Source organism: Thunnus maccoyii, chromosome 12, assembly GCF_910596095.1.
Source record: "Thunnus maccoyii chromosome 12, fThuMac1.1, whole genome shotgun sequence".
Taxonomy (NCBI): Eukaryota; Metazoa; Chordata; class Actinopteri; order Scombriformes; family Scombridae; genus Thunnus; species Thunnus maccoyii.
This window is the reverse complement of record NC_056544.1, coordinates 21,157,524-21,178,081: the sequence shown is the minus strand read 5'-3', so window position 1 is coordinate 21,178,081 and position 20,558 is coordinate 21,157,524. Positions and strand designations below refer to the sequence as shown.

Genomic DNA, 20,558 nt, shown 5'->3' with positions numbered 1-20,558 from the left:
AAAACAACTGTGGAAACACAAGTCATACATTCAGGTTACGGGAAGCTCCAGATTACAGGTTGTCAAGTTCTCCTAGTAAGAACTAGACTACTATACTATAGTTCATTTAACTATTTTTAGGGCCATCTTGAATCCACAGTTCCTGCGGTGTTACTATCATTGACTAGTGGATTCAGTGTTGTGTGTGTCAGTCTGGCTGCTGCCCAAATGTCCTTGGCACGAGAACAGGGAAGAGGAAGACAGATGTCACGATTCGCCTGGGGTGCCACCGACCTACAGGGTGCTACACTGTGCAAGGTGTCTGCATCAGTCAGTCACGCAGCAATCATAAATCTCTTCCCCTAGTACCTAATTGTACTCTGCCACCCACAGAGCGTGTTGTGTGCAGTTTTGGTTCGTCGTAGTCATGATGGCCTGTCTAACTGGCTTCCTTTTAGACAACGTGCGCTTCCCTCCTGATAAACCGCATCAAACATGACATCCCCCGCTCGCACGAAAAAAAACAGGCTTCCAGCAGAGACGCATCATTCAGTCAACCAGCCGTGTCAAGGGAGGGTTGTTTTCTACCCGTCTGGCAACCGCTCCGGGTTCCTGGTCTGTGTCATGTCTAACCAGCATAGCTCGTCAGAAGGGCAAAGCTGTCATTACAAATAAGCTGTTGCCGGTGAAACTTTGTCTGACAATGCAGTCGGACCAGTGTGTTGCACCGTCATGAAACAGGGACAACATAATCGCACTGTGACAACAAAAGCTCGGGTCTATGTGTCTCCTCAGGGTTCAGTGTGACATCCCCCCCCTCACGCCGCTCCTTCCTCTCAATCTATTCTCCTGCTCACGCACTCCTCATGATGCACGCTTGTCAACAAGTAAATCTTTGTTAGATGATATTTTTTTTGTCACTTTCCCTCTCAGAACTCTCACCGCGGGCCAGGACTTCTCTTCCGAAGATGTGAAGTGTGTCTTATTTTAACACCCACTCAGATTCATATGTCTACTGAAAAGACGCCTCGTTAAACAATCAGATATAGGGTGATGCCAGTCAGTGTGGATGCCACACGTAGCCGGTAACCTCTTTTCCTACTTTCAGTGCGACGCTTTGTTGTCAGCTCGCCACAGTTGATGCAAATCAGAGCCCACAAAACACAATTAGATTTACATTAGAATAAAAAACAATCTGTCCTTGAAACAGTGGTTATTCAACCGCCAAAGGCATTTTTAGATTTATTAAATCTCACCAACAACGTGCATTCGAGGCTGGTGCCAGTCTCCATCCTGCTTTTGCAAATCACAGACTGAGTCATGTTTATTACGCCTCATGCATTAGTGCTGTTAATCTGCATTCACTAAGAAGGATCAAATTAAGAATAGAAAAATATACGTCACATTGCACTTTGTTTTGCAGCTCAGAAACACAAGTGACTCTACAGTTACAATGTGTCCTACATGAAGCGATACTGAAATTTCACTCATGCACCACATACCACGTGGGGTGCATATCATGCGAAGCTTGTCGCCACAAAACTGATCGTTGTGATAACGAGGGTTATTAAAGTAAACTGGATACATAGATGTTTAACGAACAACGTCAATAACTTAACCTAAAAAAAGATTTTTGAAAACATAAATTGGAACTGAAACTACTTTGCATTTGTGAAAGTAAACAGTCTAAGATACATCTAAGATAAGAGGAAGAAAAGAAAACATATATATTCATTTTCAATGAGTATGTGAAACCAGCTGGTTGAAGGTAATGTAAATAATTTTAGGATTATTAAACAAAACCACACCCAAAAAGACTGAAAACTAGAACTGAAACTAAAAATCTAAACCACAGGTAAATACTTAAAAAAGAACTAAAACTACCAAACCCACACTGAAAACCATGATCATGCTAAAATTGAAATATGTGGTTCAGAAGACATAAAGTGTCCGTAGTTCTTAAAAATGTCTGTAATCTTTTGTCTTCATTACCTCGTCAAATACGGACAACTGAGAATTAAATGAAATCTGTCACACTATCATGAGGGGAACACATACATCAAACTGACGGGGAATACCCAAAGCAAGCAGATGTCTGTCCCACAGCAGCACTGTGCCAGTAAGCCATCATCATCAGTTGTACTGTAACATGACATGCAAATTAGACTGAAACGGCACTTCTGCTCTGTTATCTTTGATAAATACTTTGATTAAAAAGAGAGAGAGGGAGATTCATTTATAGAGATGAGATAAGTGTGACAGTAATGTATCGGAATTTTTAGCACAAAGTCCCAGATAAACATAATGGAAAGGTATACTTTTTAAAAAAATATACTTTATTTATTTATACTTGATTTACTTCAGATGGACATTTCCTGGTAAATCCCACTAAGATCAAATTTGATTTTACTGAATGTCCTAAAGACTGATGCAGTGATTGATTTGTTTGGTAAAATTATTATGAGAATCCATTTTACATTTTAGAAACACGGGTTATTTTACAGACATTTAGAAAACATATTAAATTCTGAATCACCCAACTGAACAATCAGCTCACAGTCCGATATACTCGCAGTGTTTTCAACAAAGTAATTTAGGACAAAGACCTTTTTTAAACAGAAAATCAGCTCATCAATTGACACAGTTTACAGTGTTATTGTAGGTAATTTAAGTGGCTCCACTGATGTTTAATTTAAAAATATATTATGATTTTATAGTTTTATTCATAATTTACTTTACACTTTAACAAGCGTAGCTGATACAAGTTGTTTGTTCCCATTTATTTTTCAGCTCATTGATGCATATTCTCACATTTTAAATAATACGGTCGCACTTAGCAGTAATCGTTTCTCCTTTATTCAACAACTCCCTCTCTATTTCTGTGTCTCCCCAGAACCCTCGGTCCCGCTGGACCCCATTTCCTCATCCAACTCTTCTTCCCAGATCATCCTCAAGTGGAAACCTCCCAACGACCCCAACGGCAACATCACTCACTACCTGGTCTTCTGCCAGCGCCAGCCTGAAGCCAGCGAACTCTACAAGTTTGACTACTGTCAGAAGGGTGAGCCACATTGTTTGTGGTTGTCTGTGTTAGTCTGTTTTGTTGGTCTTGATTGAGAGAGAGAGAGAGAGAGAGAGAGAAGATGTCTTCAGAAAATAGGAATCAGAAAAATGTGGGTTTAACTTCTGACATTTCCCAATAAGGTTTCATTTGTCCTAGAAAGTCTGGCAGAATCATCTCAACCCACAGTTAGCCATGCAATTTTTGGAAGAATTTTTGGGGTATTTTTATACGTTTTGACAGTCGAGAGATGACAGATCACCAGCCGCACCCAAACCGGGAGACGTTCACTCATGATCAGAACCTCAACCCCTAAGCCACAGGGGTGCCCCAGTCCAAGCCATTTTCAATCAAAATTAAAACATTAAAACATCAAAACTACTGCTAAGACGTCTTCAGACAACAACAGAAGAATGTCAACACATTGTGTCTCAGCAGCAAGAGGATACAGACAAAAATGTGAGGTAAAGTTCAACATTCAAGAAACTTTGTCTGTCACATAGTAACAGAAATTCCTCGTTGGCACAGCTCAGTCGAAGACAAAGGCAGACAAAGGTAACAATAACAATGTAAAATAAGTTATGAATGCTTACATCAATACTCTTATTCAATACTGAATGACGTGAGCAAAGTGGCCTCTATGTGAATTGAACTGTTGTCCCTAAGAGGGATAGCGCTGCCTTGTACCAACCGAGCAAGAAAATAAGGTGCAGGAATCTTGTTTGGGTGGCATTCAACTGAAACCTGGCACAGGGACAGGCAGGATCTGCCTTTCACTCAGGCTCGAGGTCAGACGCAGTTCAGACATTTATCTTGGTTGAATTATTGCTGTCACAGCCTGACCTATGTCGATGCTCTGCCATCTATGCCCTTCCATGTTAGCACACAACCAAACCCAAACTTTCCTCTTTTGAACACCCATAACTCCCACACATCCAGGGAAATGGGAGTCTGCGGGGAGGTCATGTCACTGGTAATTTATCTCCACTAGGAAGGGTGAGGACCTGAGGATGACAATGACAGACGTGGCCCTCAGGCGTGTGTGTGTGTGTGTGTGTGTGGGAGGGTGTGTATATGAATATTTGTGCACAAGACTGTATAGTGCATCTGTGTTTATGGCACCTGTCATCTGATTGTATGCTTCCCCCCGCCCGCCCCCCCCCCCTCCCCTGTATGTCTGTGTGACCATGTCTGTCTCCATTTCACCAGGGATGAAGCTGCCATCACGGGTGCCCACTCAGGTGGACAGTGACGAGGAGCAGAAGTGGAACCAGACGGAGGAGCAGGGCCAGGGGACACGATGCTGCGCCTGCCCCAAAACGGACAAGGAGCTCAAGAAAGAGAAAGAGGACTCAGAATACCGCAAAACGTTTGAGAATTACATCCACAATGAAGTCTTTGAGATCAAGTAAGACAGCTGACAACAAGATTGTCTTTTAACTATTAAATGTAAGAGAACTGCAGCCTCTGTGCTTTATGATCCATGAACGTTGGCCTCACGAGAATTATTTTCCGAGGTTCGAGTGAAGTAACACTTAGGCTACACCCACACTAATACGTTTTCGTTTTAAAATGCATGACTTTTGCTACGTTTAAGCCTAGCGTCCACGCTACTCCGTCGTTTTCGAACCCTAAAACAGAGACTTTTGAAAACGTGTCCTTCCCTGATTCATCACGCCCCTATCACACAGTGATGTTTTCCGCCACTTTGACTGCCTTATACTCGTGTTACTTCAGTAACGGTTCCACCTCGTTGTCAGTTCAAGCAAAGAAACCTCGTCTTACTTTTCGCCATTGCTGCTCTTCCTCCTTATTACTTTCTGCAACCGAGCGACCAACCACAGAGTAGACGACTGCCTCCTGTTTACAACGGTACACGCATGCCGAGTGTATGTGAATGGTCATATGATATGCGTTTTCAGGTGTTGGTATGGACAGATATTATTTCGGAAAGCGTGCTAAAATGCTCATGTGGACAGAGATCGTTTTGGTTTTAAAATGAAAACGTATTAGTGTGGACGTAGTCTGAGGCTTTTAAATTCACTATCTTTTTAGATTTTCTTTGTCCTCATGTTGATAAACTCAATCCAGTTCAACTTTGTTTTCATTTTAGCTTCCCACACAACAAATTAAAGCTCTCATGCACCATCTTGTGTTTGGTATTCTGATCATGTTAATCACTATCATTCAACAGTATCAGAAGTCAAATAGTGTTACTGAATTCTACCATATAATACTTTATTTTTAAGTGCTTTGGAGTACTACAGGGATCCAGTTAAAACTTTCCATCCACCTATCTGTTACATTGACAGACACACAAAAACAAAATGGGTTTGTAAATACATCCCAGCACTATCTATTTTACAGTACAAAAAAATTATAAAGGGACCCTTTATAACACTGTTATGCTCCAGTTACTTCTCCCGGAAATCCCACCTAATTTTCTTTTAAATTTATTATGAATTTTTCTTCTTTCCTCTAAACATCGTATGCTGTAAATTGAATTTAATGTCTTTAATGTATTATGTAAAGCATTTTTAACTTCCCCTGCCTTGTATAGACGCACAAGACAGCGACGGTCTGTGATGGGCATCGCCAACCGAACGCACCCTTTCCTCACCACCGCCCCCAGCCCACCCGGGGGCACGCACATCCCTGAGGATGAGGACGAGGAGACCTTTGAAAGCACCAAGACCGTGGTCACTGTGCACGCCACTGTCATCTCCAATCTGCGCCACTTCACCAGCTACCAGATCGAGATCCACGCCTGCAACCACCCGAGCGACGCGACCCGATGCAGCATGGCAGCGTACGTCAGCGCCCGCACGATGCCTGAAGGTAAGGAGGCACTAACAGGTATTCTTCTGTCACTGTTACTCTGTGGGTCTATGTAATAAAATCACATCATCATCAAGATTAGATGAGACTTTATTGATCCGCTGAGGGGAAATGTTACAGCAGCACAAGAAACTGTCTGAAGAGGTAGGAAACAGAAAAAAGCAGCTATTTATAATAACAAACACAGCAAAATAAGAAAATACAGTAAATGACATTCAAGCATTATAAGAAAAGTAAGTAAATTGGGCGTAGTAATCTGAAAGATTGGTTCTCAAGTGTTCATTACTGGAGGGATGTGCACTTTATCCTCAAATCTACTGTTAAAGACCCCATGAAATAGGCATTTGAGCTTCTTGGAAGCTGTGTGTGTGAAGTGGCAACCTCGTGTTACACTAGTGGGCACAAACCTAAAAGTCCAACTAGTAAAGTCATCACAAATTTTTAAACAATCCCAGCTTTCTGCCCGTCCATCATCCATCAGATCAAACTGCCTTTCTTTCCATATCTGTTCATTAATTTACACTTAAACTTGATGAAAGGTTTAAACTTTAAATGTATCCCTCACCATCATCCTCACTGTCAGTGTTGCAGTGTCCAACCATCCTGTTTTTAGATTTTTAATAATGTTTTTTTGGGGGGGGGGGATATTTTTGCTTTTAGTTGACAGGTGACAATGTAGAGAATAAACAGGGCGCCTGGGAAGAGAGAGGAGTATAGTACTGCAATAAAGATCCACAGCCAGAATCAAATCACATGGTCACATTGTGACCATTCAGCTAGCAGGTCATCCCTACTGCTCATCTTGTTACTCCAAACAAACATGAGTTTCAAACGATATGGCTTTCAGTTTTCTATATTATTCTTACTGTCAACAAATCTCATGTCCAGAGCCAAACCAACAATAAACGGATGCATCCAAAGCCTGATATATCTTATACATCTGTGTCGTAAACCTCCGTTGTTGTCCAAAAACTATTAAAAACACATCAGTGAGCCACAACGTTGCACTGGGTGACATGTTCCTTTTTCACCAAGGCCATGGTTACCGTAGTTTGTTTAGTAACAGCTCCAAAGACGAATAACAGCGATAACATTTTCGGTCTCGGGAGAGTAGTTCCTTGTAAGGCAGATGCCAGTGCGCATATGTGGGAACGCGGTTCCGTTTATAGTGCTTCATCTTTGGAACCGTTTCTCAACAATATCTTTAATATCTTTTGGACGACAACAACAAGGTCTACGGCACAGAGGAATACGATATATCAGGCTTTGGATATACACACAATACTCGTTCGTTGTTGGTTCGGCTCTGATTTGTTGACAATAAGAAAAAAAATATAGAAAATCGCCAGTTTTATCCTTTTAATAGAATAAGATTCACAAAACCTTGTGACCTTGTTCTCCGCAGACAAAGCTGATGACATTGTGGGTCTCATCAATTGCGTCGTGTCAGAAATGACGGTGGACATCACATGGCAGGAACCTTTAGCCCCCAACGGCATGATCATCCTGTACGAGGTCAACTACAAGAGACTTGGAGACAGCGAGGTAAAGATGCAGTGATTTGAGTCATCGGGTCACTGAGTTCATGGGTTCACTGTGAGTTCACCACAACATATAAACACATATACTTATTCTTACCCAGAAAGCCCATTTGATAATCACCTTCTCATTAAAGACAGTAGCTCGGCCTTGTAATAAAACACAGTTTCTAATTGAATTTATATGTCTTAAACAGCCGTGCAGCACAGACAAATATGAGACGCAATACTTATTACTCAACCCTTTTTTGAAATTTGGCCCTGTGGTCTCACTAATGTCATTTGGTTGATAACCTTAATGGAGAAGCAATTTCAACGTCGGACCATGTTTTAGTTGCTATGGAGACAGATCTACAAAACATTTGGCTGTTGCTGAGGACTGTTATTTGCTGTGGAAAACACTAAGGCATAAAAAAACAACTCAGATGTTTCCACAGTGGAAACATAAAAAAAAACAAAACACACAAAACAGTTTTAACATCAGAGATGAAAAAGTATCCTGTAAGATGAGTCAACAAGCCAATTTTAAACCCTGGAAATAATGAAGCTGTTTGTTGTTCACAGCTGTTCTTCGCTTCTTAACTGCAGTGTTGTTCTTGTACAGGAGCTGCACCACTGTGTGTCCAGGAACATGTACAAAATGACCCGGGGCTGCAAGCTGAGAGTGATGCATTCTGGGAACTACACAGTGAGGATCCGGGCCACCTCGTTGGCTGGGAACGGATCCTGGACCGAGCCCACGTACTTCTACGTCCAGGACACAAGTAAGTCTCCATCTGTCATGAAAACCGAGCCAAGAAGATCTAGTTTAGTAGGAAAATAATTTGATAATTTCATATCAAGAAAAAGTTCTTTAGACAGTGGTTGAATACACATATCTACACATTTTATTTTACATTTTATTAAGTGATCAGCTGCTTTCATAAATCTTAAAATAAAGCCAAGAAATTAATTTTAAAAATCTGTGTAGAAAGCAGAATGGGAAATGGGATCCTTGCAGTGACCTCACTTAAGCATTTTCAACAAGATAAAAAGCCGCCACTGATTGTACTTGAAGCGTATTATGTTCACAGAGCGGCGTATTGATCCTCGCCGCACTTTCATTTGTGGGTTTAATAAGAGCTCGTTTTTCGTACTTCACCTGAAACGTGACTCAATGTCTTTGCCGGATGTGTTGAACAGCAGATCCTCTCAACATCTTGAAGATCGTGATCGGACCCGTCATCTGCTTCGTCCTGCTGCTGTTTGTGGCCGTGGCGGGATTCGTCATGTTCAAGAAGAAGTACGCAGCGTTCACATTCTATCAAAAACTGTCATTAAATGTCTTATTTTATATTATGTCAGTGTTATAATTAAATGTGTTTCTCTTTTTTTCCTTTCAGTCAAACTCAAGGGCCGAGCGGTCCCATCTACGCCTCCTCAAACCCAGAGTACCTGAGCGCTAATGACGGTAGGCATTTTTAGACATGTGATCAAAACTAAGGAAGCAGTTTGTTTGGTTTTTTTGTTCACCTTAGTTGAAATAATTAAATTGAAAATTAAAACAGTTTTGTATTTTCATGGCTACTATATACATGCTGAATTTATTCAGAACAAAGGTTAAAATTTCAGTATTGGAGCCTTTGTTATTGTAGCCTTAGTATAGATTGTAAATACATAGATACATATATATGGAAAGTATATTTTATACATTTAAATTTATTTTGTATTTTTCTGTATTGATTGTGATTTTATTAGATTTTTATCTCTAAAACCAGGTAACTTAGATACTAAATTCCATGTTATCATTTTAAACCGTCACCTGCTTTATACTCCTTTATGTGGACAAGAAATTATATTATTCTTTGGTTTTGGCAGTGACTTGATTTCTGAAACGTTATGCAAATGAAGACAAATCCTTTCCCAGGTTAAGAGATTAAGAGAGAGGAATCCTGTTGGAGAAACCTTCTTATTTGCATGTTATTTGTGCAGTGAACACGATGACGTCTTTGCTGAACAGTTGGCAAAGTAAGGAAAAGGTGTTCTACAATAAATAAAAGTAATACTTCAAACAATAATAAGCACGTCTCTTTAGGCTGCAGCATCACGTACGTTTTAATTAAACATTTGAAACACTTTAAATATGCAAGTCTTGGTTCAAAAAATGGTGGAGAACAGGTGAGAAACCTGATACCCAACAAACCTGTTTGTTAAGTTTGTTGCTTTAACCTGATTTCTCCCTCTTAACCTGCTTTCTTGTGTACATGTAAACTCAGTCACGATAAGCTACATGTGTCACATGATCATGGAAATGTGCCTGCAGTGTACGAGGAGGACGAGTGGGAGGTGGCCAGGGACAAGATCAATATTTTGAGGGAGCTGGGTCAGGGCTCCTTCGGCATGGTCTACGAGGGCATCGCCAAGGACATCATCAAGGGCGAGGGGGAGACGCGCGTGGCGGTGAAGACGGTCAACGAGTCCGCGAGCCTGAGGGAGCGAATCGAGTTCCTGAACGAGGCCTCGGTCATGAAGGCCTTCAGCTGTCACCACGTGGTGAGGAGACACGACATCTTTCGACGGAGAGATTAGACTCGCATATAAAAAAAATGACATATTAAAGAGCAAAGTGGGGTATGAATGAAGAAACTATTAATTATGCGACCCCAATGGTATGTTTTAACAACTCTATAAAAAATTAGACGCAGTACTGATCTAAAATAGTAAGAACTAAACGTCTCATCATGTAGTAGAACCAGATGCCTCCTACATTTAGCTGTGTGAAGAGCAGCAGCTTCACCTTGCTGTTAACGGTCTGATTCTTCATGATTTCACGTTATAATGAAATGAAAAAACCCTCGTCCTTGTCTCCCAGGTGCGATTGCTGGGTGTGGTGTCTAAAGGCCAGCCCACCCTGGTCGTGATGGAGCTGATGACCCACGGGGACCTGAAGAGCTACCTGCGATCTCTCCGTCCTGACGCTGAGGTAACTACGCTCACAAACCAAATCTCCAAGCGTCTGATTGGTGCTCATGTTGGTTTTTAGGTTAGACTGAATGTCTCCTTTGGTGAAGTTACAACAGTATACATGCAGATATATATTCTGTCATATAATTCTCTTCACTTTTGCGTTATATATACACTAGATTAATGTTTCCTTAAGTATTTTTTTTTACCATTATGCAAGTTTTTTACAGCTTCTTTTCATCCCTGCATGTAAAATGATTTTTACAATCAAGGGCATAAAACAGGACTAACAAACTATCAGTGGTTTACATCTTATTTTTGCTTATTTTTACTCCACTTAAGCTCTTCAGCTGGTTTTATTGACAAAATTAGGCTGTAAAAGTACAGTGGTTTTAAACAAGGATCTGGACTTAAGACTCACCACATGTTAAAATGCAAACAGTCTGATTTCCATGACGTTTATATGAATCTGCAGTTTATTTGCAGACGTTTAACGCCATCTGCTGTTAATCATCAGCAAGATTTTTGTGTATTCTGGGCTAAATCATATCTACCAAGCATGAATTTATTTGTGTCATGTTATTACAAATATCTGAAACTATTATACAATTTCAATTATGATTGCATGATATTAAATTATACTTTTAATTTGCTTTTGAGATGTTTATAAACTAACTGTATAAGTCGATAATCCGTTTCAGTGTCACCTCCCAAGTGTGCAAATATGCAGATGGCAGTTGGATAACAGTATGAAGGTGGAGGACTGCAATTGAGTTACTCGTTGGTGACAGACAGTCGCATCAAAAAAAGTCTTGTTTGAAGCCGATTACCAGTCCGCCAAACTGTTCCTACTCAGCTTTAATCAACTTTTGGTTTTAATAAACTTGATTGTTTTCTTGATGATGTGGCATCTGAGAAACAAACAAAGAGAGAAGAAAAAAATCGTGAATCTCCACATTAGCAGATCACAAAAATGAAAAATCTGTCTTTCGTCCGTCAGAACAACCCCGGGCGTCCGCCACCCACGCTGAAGGAGATGATCCAAATGGCCGCTGAGATCGCAGACGGCATGGCTTACCTCAACGCCAAGAAGTTCGTCCACAGAGATCTGGCTGCCAGAAACTGCATGGTAGCTCACGATCTGACCGTCAAAATAGGAGGTACGTTTGTATTTAGCACAACAGGCATGAAAGAGTTTTTGATTTGGTTAAAGTCACTATGAGCTAAATTAGTAATTTTATGACTTTGGTGCCTCCTGGTGGTGGTTTCAAAAAAAGACAGTGTGTCAGACAACAAGGCGAGCTGCTACTTACACCACTGTGACAGTAGATTGAATTTGAAATTTGCATTTAACAATATAGGAGCTAATTTTAAGATGGAGCTCAATTAAATATTGTTAATGTTTGTGACCGTGTTGTCAGGAAAAGGTGACAGTAGTGTATTTGAGAATATGTTGCTTTTTGGAGAAATTTGTGAGCTGCTATAACGGGTTCTTGTATTAATAACTGAAGATGTTTGTGTGGCAATGAAGATATAAATATACCACATACAGCTGAAGAAGTTAAGTTTGGACTGTGTGTATTTCACTAGACATGCATTATGTTGTGTTTACTGCAGGTATCCGTTAATGCTCCTGTCCGTCTGTGCGGTTTAGACTTTGCCACTGTCACCCATATATTCATTCTAGATATTTAAAAGTACATTTCATAAGTCTATACAGAACAGACATGAGAATTAAACAAAACTAAACAGCTTTCAAGTGAAATCAGTTGTTTATATTTAAAACACAATATAACAGCTGCAATTAGGATGAAAAAGACTAAACGTATTTTAAAAGCAGATAAAAGTAACCAGTGACTCTGAAAAGCTGTATGTGCGTGTGTCTACAGTGAGACACGTTGAAAGACGACAAATATCATAAATTTTGATTGTAACTAATTTATAAATTAAAAAATCATCTTTTCTTGGCAGACTTTGGTATGACCAGAGACATCTACGAGACCGACTACTACAGGAAAGGAGGGAAGGGTCTGTTGCCCGTCAGGTGGATGGCGCCGGAGTCTCTGAAGGACGGAGTCTTCACTGCACATTCAGACTGCTGGTTAGTAATAATTTACGTTTGGGTTTTATTGGTAGGTCGTGTAGGGGAAGCATGTTGCTGAGTGATAGTGGCAGCAGCTAAAAAGTGAGAAAATAAACATGGAGCAGGTCCAAAAATTAAATGTTAAGAAATCCAGTTTTAAGGAGGAGACTCCTAAAACTTAGCATCATGTTTAAAATCAGTAGCAGTTTTCTTTCTAATAAAATCCTGTTTTCATATTTTATTGTATTATGTTGTATTTTCATGTTGTTCTTTTTGTGTTTAGTAAATTTATCAATCTTCCAACAGCGTTTCCTGTTGTGTAAAGTTGTTATAGAACATCTTCACAGAGCAACACAGGTCATAAAAACAGACCAGAATAACAAACAGTAAACACATTACAAATATTAAAATGTGTTGCTAACCTGCTCCCATCTGATCTTTTCATCCGGCTCTGTTTACCAGCATCGCAGCCTCCGCCTCTGCCCTCTTCCTGTTCACTGATTCGAGTGTTTACAGACAGATTTACTCTGTCAGGTGTCTGTTTGACCTGTCCTCATTCTCCCTGTGTTGTTGTTGTTGTTGTCTCTTCTCCGCCCTGTTCGCCAGGTCATTTGGGGTCGTGCTGTGGGAGATCAGCACGCTGGCCGAGCAGCCGTACCAGGGCCTGTCCAACGAACAGGTCCTCAAGTTTGTCATGGACGGAGGCTACCTGGACCGGCCGGACAACTGCGCAGACAGACTGTGAGTATAAGAGAAGAGCAATGATTGTAATATCTACATTTCTGCTACCTGAGTCCAGTCAGTTTTATTTATAAGAACTCAAAACCACACATTTGCCTCAGAGGACATTACAATCTATACAACAGACTGGAAAAAAGAAAGAAACTTCAGGAAGAGCAACAGAGGACGGATTTTTCTTGTAGCACATAAATACAATAGATGTCTTATATACAGTCTATAGAAGGAAAAGTAAAATTACAATAATGTGAAATAGAATGACAATATTAGGTCAAGTACAAAGATGTAACATTAAATAAAATATATCTTAAAACCAACAATGTGTTAGTCCATCCCTCAGTGCTCAATACACTGTCTGAGACACTGATCTTAAGCCCATTTGTCCCTACTGAAGACATCTTACAAAACAGGCCACAGATATATGGTTTTATTTTTAAAAATGGCAAAATAGTTTCCTAAACAGCTGGGCAGAGTAGATTTAACAATGGTCACTCAAGCAGGAGTAAATTGTACTTTCATTTAGCTGCAAATTCATACACATTTGGTTTGCTAGTTAGTTAGTCAGTCCCACATACACTATCTTGATGCTGTACATCAAGATAGTGTATGTGGGACTGACTCAAATTTATTATAGTGTCCTTTTTAATAGTAATGAAGGAACATGTGGTTTAAATCTGGTTTTGACAAAAATGGAGCTCTTATAGTACAGAGGAATAAGACAAACACAGACAATACTGATGAGAGGAATCAATTCATTGATGGTTTTGGTGTTTTTAGGAGATTTGCTGGCATTAAAAACATGTAAATTATCACCAGCCTCATCCTTTATGTTACAGTTAATTTATATTAAGTGAGGTGTTTTTACTCACACTAGACAGACAACTGTTAACAAGAAGAAGAAAAATACTTCGTAACATTCTGACATCATTTTACTTCGACACTAATCGCAATCTCACTTTCCCCTCACTCTCACGCAGACACAACCTGATGCAGATGTGCTGGCAGTACAACCCCAAGATGCGTCCCACCTTCCAGGAGATCATCGAGATGCTGCGCGAGGACCTGCATCCTTCCTTCCAGGACTTCTCGTTCTTCTACAGCGAGGAGAACAAGCCGCCCGAGAGCGAAGACTTTGACCTGGACATGGAAAACATGGAGAGCATCCCGCTGGACCCGTCGTCCTACTCGCAGAGGGAGCAGTGTTTGGACAGGGACGAGGCCTCCTCCATGGGTCTGAGGGGCAGTTACGAGGAGCACCACATCCCCTTCACACACATGAACGGGGGAAAGACCAACGGACGAATATTGGCCCTACCGCGTTCAAGTCCCTCCTAACATACTGTACACATCCCTCACACACACACACACACAAACACACATTGATGCTATAGATTTAAATATATTTTTGTTTTTTTGTTGTTGTCATTTTATATAGATCACACTTTTATCACTCTCTCTCCAGAGGCCCCTCAATATCTCAGGACCTTATTTTTCTCCTCAGATGCCACAAACACACACTACAGTAACGTCCACGCATGGATGCCAGAAGACACTTTTTTTGTATTTAAGGATGAACGTCCCGCGTCCCTCGTTCATGATTGTAGTTCATATACTGTATATATATATTGCCAAGTTTGTGCTAGACTGGGTGGATAATGGATTCAACTGTGAAACAAACTCTCGACAAAACAAGAAGGCTGCTAAAACCCACTGTCCCCTTACCCTGAGTCCAGACTGTGTCCCTATTTCCCCTTTACTACGATAAAAGGGTTCATCCCCGGGTTGCTAAGTTTTGGAGATAAAAAAAAAAAAAAGAAAAAAAAGTGCCCTTCTATTTTGTCTGTGGCCTACACCAGTTGTCATGGAAACTGTGTCTGAATCTTTGTACGCTCGTGGTTAAAAAAAAACAACAAAAAAAAAAACAACAGATGACGAACTGAAAAAGACTTTGGGAACTCTCTCTGTTGGATGGTCAAAGACGGTCCATCCTCGAACAAACTCTTATCCACTGGAGAAGCTGGTTGAAGTGGCTTACCTCCTCACACTCTGCAGTATTCCAAAATGGCACACAGGATAAACACAGGATTTTTTGGCCGGGTTATATTTTTTTAATTTATTTACATTTTTTGTTTTTTTTTTTTTTTTTCTTTTTTTTTTTCCTTTTTTTTTTTTTTTTTTTTTGAGTTTTCACATTTACAGCTGAAGGATATTTAAACTGTTTTCAAAAAAAACATGTTGGCGAACGAGTTCCTCAGATTGACCAATAGCTGCTTCTTTGGTATATTTTAGTGGGTATAGAAGATAAAATATATAAATATATATATATAAATATATTATTGATGTTTTTGTACATAGCTAATATGTTGTCATTCTTGAGGTATTTCTGGTCATAGAAAATGTTTTTACATGTTAGTCTCTTATGTTTATTTTTTCTAATCCAGAAAAATCATACTAATTAGCATTTTTGGACTCATGATCAACCAACAGCACTTGGTCTTTTTGCTATGCGATGCCCCGCGAGGAGTGTTTGGCGTCTTCAGCTTAAGATGTCTGCCCATCATATCAAGATCAAAATAAAATGTAAATAATGCAGCAAAGGTGCATCCAAGAAGAGGCTCTGGCAGTGCTTCTGTTGTTTCTCATTATGTCGTTTCTCATGCATGTGTTGTGTTTTCCAGACAGTGTTGAGTTTCTTTAGTGAGTTTTAAGATTGTCTTGTGTATAAAGAGGGAAAATTGTGGGATAATGTCAGTGAGTAGAGGATGGTAGGAGTAATATTCAACAGAACCATTGATCCAAAAATATAATGTATACCTGTAAAAGTAATTTTATACATTGGCAGATATTCGTTTTTTACAAAACAACTTAACTGTATACAATCAAATACTTTTGGCAGTGTAACAGATATTTTACATACATTTGACATTAAGGCTGCAATTAACGATTATTTTCATTATTGATTAATCTGTCTGTTATTTTCTCAATCAATCGATTAGTTGTTTGGTCTATAAAATGTCAGAAAATGGTGAAAAATGTCGATTTGTTTCCCAAAGCCCAAGATGACATCCTCAAATGTCTCGTTTTGTCCGACCAACAGTCCACAACTCAAAGATATTCAGTTTACTGTCATAAAAGACTAAAGAAACTAGAAAATATTCACATTTAAAGAAGCTGGAAACAGAGTTTTGGTATTTTTGTTAATAAATGACTCAAAAAAATTAATCAATTATCAAAATAGTTGGTGATTAATTTTCTGCTGTTTTACACACAGATAATCCAGGTTTTTAAAAAAAAGGACACTGAAGTGAATTTAAAATACTTCCATGTGTACTCATGATTAAGGTATTTAATATTTTTTACATACTAACAATACACTTAATTAACTAATGATATATAATTAGTGCAATTAAAATATACTGAAATACACTTGAATGCACTAGATTGTGCTATTTTGAGACACCATTAAGTTGCACTTCAGTGAGTTTAAATACATCTTTTTGTACTAAAGCTGTAAATGTACTAATTGTACATTGTATTTTTGTAGTGTACTAAGGAAGACTCCACTAATGTACACTTTAAGTTTTATTGCTTATCAGTATATTTATTTCAAGTACTATTTATTTCAAGTACTATTAGAGGAATAATAGACTTCAAAGTAGAACAACGAAACACAATTTTAATATATTTTTCTGGTAATTATATTTAGCACCAAAAAATAATTTGCAAAAAAATGTATACCTGGGATCTTACACATGATGACAGTAAATTTTTAATAAACTTTACTAGAGATGCAATCATGAAAATGATCAAATAAAAAAAATGACTTAAACATAAGGGTTAAAACACACATGTTGATATTATTATAGCTGTAATAAGTCACTATCAGCCTGCCAGTGGTATTTTGTCACATATTGGTTGGTTTCTTTGAAAACAGAATGAATGAAATGACATGTTTTGAATGCTATGTGCTTTATGAGGGATCACGTGTGAAATGTTATAATGTTGGATGGTTGTCCTACAGTTTAGACTTCAGTGTTTTACTGCAGGTTTGACTCAGAAACTTAAGCTGAACTCAGTTGTGGTGCAATGATGCCGCCTGCTGGACAAAAGTGAGCTGTAACGACGAGAGAGAGAGAAAGTTTCACATTTCATTGACATGTGAAACAAAATAGTTTTCAAAGTGAGTTATTTACTATCACCTGAGGGCAGTTTAGTTGAGGTCATGCAGGTGTAATCATCCCTAAAACCATGTGTAACTCCAACATTATTTGTTTATGACCCTCTAGTGTCTCACATATGACAAACAATATTATTTAAACTCCACAAAAGCCCCTGGAGCTTGTAAATGGTATTTACACTCTATGTCCTTAAATGAGAGGTTCACAATTTTTCAAGTTTGTCTTAAAATAACAGTCAGGTGCCAGAATGAAAGAGGGTTTTTTGCCATAATTATTCCTCCTGTTCATACTGACTATTAGAAGATTCCTTCATAAAGCTTTTACAATGGAAGTGATGAGGGACAAAATCCACAAGCTGACTCCTGTGCAAAAATGTATTTAAAGGTTTATCTGAAGCTAATATGAAGCTTCCAAATTAGTCAAATCAAGTAGGTATACTTCAACGTTACAGTCTGTTTAGTGCCAAAGTTCCTCTTTTTGTTACTATACTTCCACTGCAGCTCAACAGGGAAACACAAAGAGGGAATTTAAATGTATCAGATATCCACTTGATATGACTAACTCAGACTGCTGAAGCCTCATATAAGCTTCAGATAAACTTTTAAATGCATTTTTGCACAAATGACTATGTAGACATATTGTGGATTTTGGCCTCCATCACTTACATTGAAAGCACATTTGAAGGAAATCTTTTAACAGCCAGTACGGAGAAAGAGGAAAACCTCTTTCAGTGTTCATATGTGGTCACCTGACTGTTGTCTTAAAATAGACTTGAAAAAATGTGAACCTGTCGTTTAATTAACCCACCAATGTTAAAAACACCAGTAAATCTAAACATTAAATAGAATGAGGCAATACCAAGGGGGTTAATAAGTACCCTACTTTTACCGATCGCACTATTAACATTAGTCTTAAAATAAAGTAAAATATCCTCACCACAAATATCTACACTGTTGCAAATGACTCTCAAGCACTTCCAACCAAATAAAACTGACCTCTAATCTTTGGAGTGTATCAGTGAAGGATAGAGGATTTTATATAAACCTCAGACTGGATGAAAGCTTTCTTTTCCGGTGCAGTAAAGTACTGTAAAGACCACTGTCCCCTCATCGCTGCTCAGCTGGATGAACCTCTGCTATATTTTCATTCTTGGTCTCTGGTATATAGCATCCATATTGGCACATCTGTCTTTTAATTTACCCTCCTTCAACAGTGAATATGCTGTTAATATTCCTATTTGAGAAACTTCACATCAGCTGTTACTCTTATCTCAATCTGTCTGGATCACTATGTACAGCCTAAATCAAAGTGCAAATGAAACAATTAATCAATCTGTCAACGGACAGAAAATTTATCTGCAACAGTTTTGATAACTGATATAATGGCTGAAATAATTTATGAAGCATTTCCTGGTTCCAGCCTGCTTTTCTTTGTCTCATATTAAAGTAAATTGAATATCTTTTGACTGCAGGTTGGACAAAACAAATAATATGAAAATGTCACATTCTGCTCTGCTTTTAATATTTTTTGACATTTTATTAACTTATAGACTTTGTAGACTGATGATTAATCAAAAAACAATAATTGTTAGATCAATTGATAATGAAAATAAATATTATTTGCAGCCTCAAATTAAAATTTGCACCTATTGAATTATCTTAAATTCTACTTAATGTGTGGACAAGTGGGATTATATCTCTCCATATTTAACCCAACTGTCTCACAGACAAAGTAAAGGAGGTAAAAGTCATTGAAGTATAGAGACTGATCCAGTTATGAAATTACCTTTAAGTTTTTAGTAGTTAGCTCTATTATTTTTTTTACACACACACACACACACACACACACACATATATATATATATATATATGACCAGTAGTTTTCTAAATACACTAAATACCCTTTAGCCCATTTCTGCCACAAAAATAAAAAAATAAATAAATGGAAATACTCATTTAGTCAAAATTATGAGATACTCACTTTCTTATTTATTCACTTTAGATCATCATTATAGATTTAATATTATTATGAGAGCTTGGTAAGAATTTTGAAAGCTCAGTTTGTTCATAATAATGATAAACCTTATATGTTAACTGTTACAAAGTGCTTTAAAATCAAGATAAACACTTCAGCACATTCAAATTAAGTCAAATCAGGCCACAAAAAATACAGAGAAAGAAACGGAATAAAATACTCAACAATAAAATAAGATTAATAAGATTTTTAAAAAGGATAAAACTGTCAACTGTCAGTTAATTTAATGCTCAATAAATCCTCCTGACTCATGTCTGGTGATAATAAAATTATTAAAAATGCTTGACTACAACTACTACCTAATCTTCAAAGCTGCCTTCATAAAAAAAAAAAAAACAAAGCTTTTTACCAAAAATAAACAGCATCTCAATTTTCACACCAGCTGGTTTTCACCCCTCTTGCCTCCAGTATGCGTCTTTGTTTCATGCAGAGAAGGAAGTATGCAGGGACACAGTATTCAGATCCTTTACTGAAGTAAAAGTACCAATACAGCAGTGTAAAAATACTCCATTCTAAGTAACAGTCCTGCATGAAAAATCCCACTTAAGTATAAGTACATAAGTATTAGCAGCAAAATGTACTTAAAGTATTGCAGTAAAAGTACTCATTTCGTCCCTCTGACTGTTATATTATTATATATGACATCATTAGATTATCAATACTGAAGCATCAGTGTGTAAGCAGCATGTTACTGTTGTAGCTGCTGGAGGTGGAGTTAGTTTCAACTACTTTATATACAGTTAGCTAGTTTAGTCCAGTGGTTCCCAACCTAGGGGTCAGGCCCCTCCAAAGGGTCACCAGATAAATCTGAGGGGTCGTGAGATGATTCATGGGAGAGGAAAGAAGAAAAAACAAAGTTCTGATACACAAATCTGTTTTCAGTTTTTGGACTTTTTCTCTAATCTTTGATTTTTAGTGAAATATTGGATCATTTGAACATTTATTGAAATGAAACCATGTGAGAAGTTTAGAGGGAAAAATCACGATTTGGTGGAGCTGTTAACAACTCATAGACATCTGAAAGGCGACCCTGACTACACACTGCTTTATGTAAGATGTCAAAAGTCAAAAAGGTTGGAAACCACTCAGTGTCAAATCTTCATCTGAAAAGTAACCAAAGCTGTTAAATAAATGTAGTGGAGTAGAAATTACAATATTTCCCTCTG

At 38.4% G+C, this 20,558-nt stretch overlaps 1 protein-coding gene across 2 annotated transcripts in view; it reads left to right on the top strand.

Annotated features, from left to right (window-relative positions):
* Positions 1-15,105, top strand: part of insra (insulin receptor a) — a 56,516-nt gene extending 41,411 nt beyond the window's left edge. Inside the window, exons 9-21 of one of the 2 annotated variants that reach the window (XM_042428307.1) lie at positions 2,873-3,040; positions 4,250-4,448; positions 5,601-5,878; positions 7,284-7,423; positions 8,021-8,180; positions 8,602-8,698; positions 8,799-8,866; positions 9,719-9,948; positions 10,268-10,378; positions 11,360-11,519; positions 12,331-12,460; positions 13,049-13,183; positions 14,158-15,105. In XM_042428307.1, coding sequence (XP_042284241.1) covers positions 2,873-3,040; positions 4,250-4,448; positions 5,601-5,878; positions 7,284-7,423; positions 8,021-8,180; positions 8,602-8,698; positions 8,799-8,866; positions 9,719-9,948; positions 10,268-10,378; positions 11,360-11,519; positions 12,331-12,460; positions 13,049-13,183; positions 14,158-14,515 — 2,234 coding nt within the window. In that variant the 3' untranslated portion in view covers positions 14,516-15,105. Of the gene's footprint in view, positions 1-2,872; positions 3,041-4,249; positions 4,449-5,600; positions 5,879-7,283; positions 7,424-8,020; positions 8,181-8,598; positions 8,699-8,798; positions 8,867-9,718; positions 9,949-10,267; positions 10,379-11,359; positions 11,520-12,330; positions 12,461-13,048; positions 13,184-14,157 lie in introns of both variants that reach the window. The other variant, XM_042428306.1, reaches the window with a different exon arrangement.
* Positions 15,106-20,558: the final 5,453 nt, after the last annotated feature.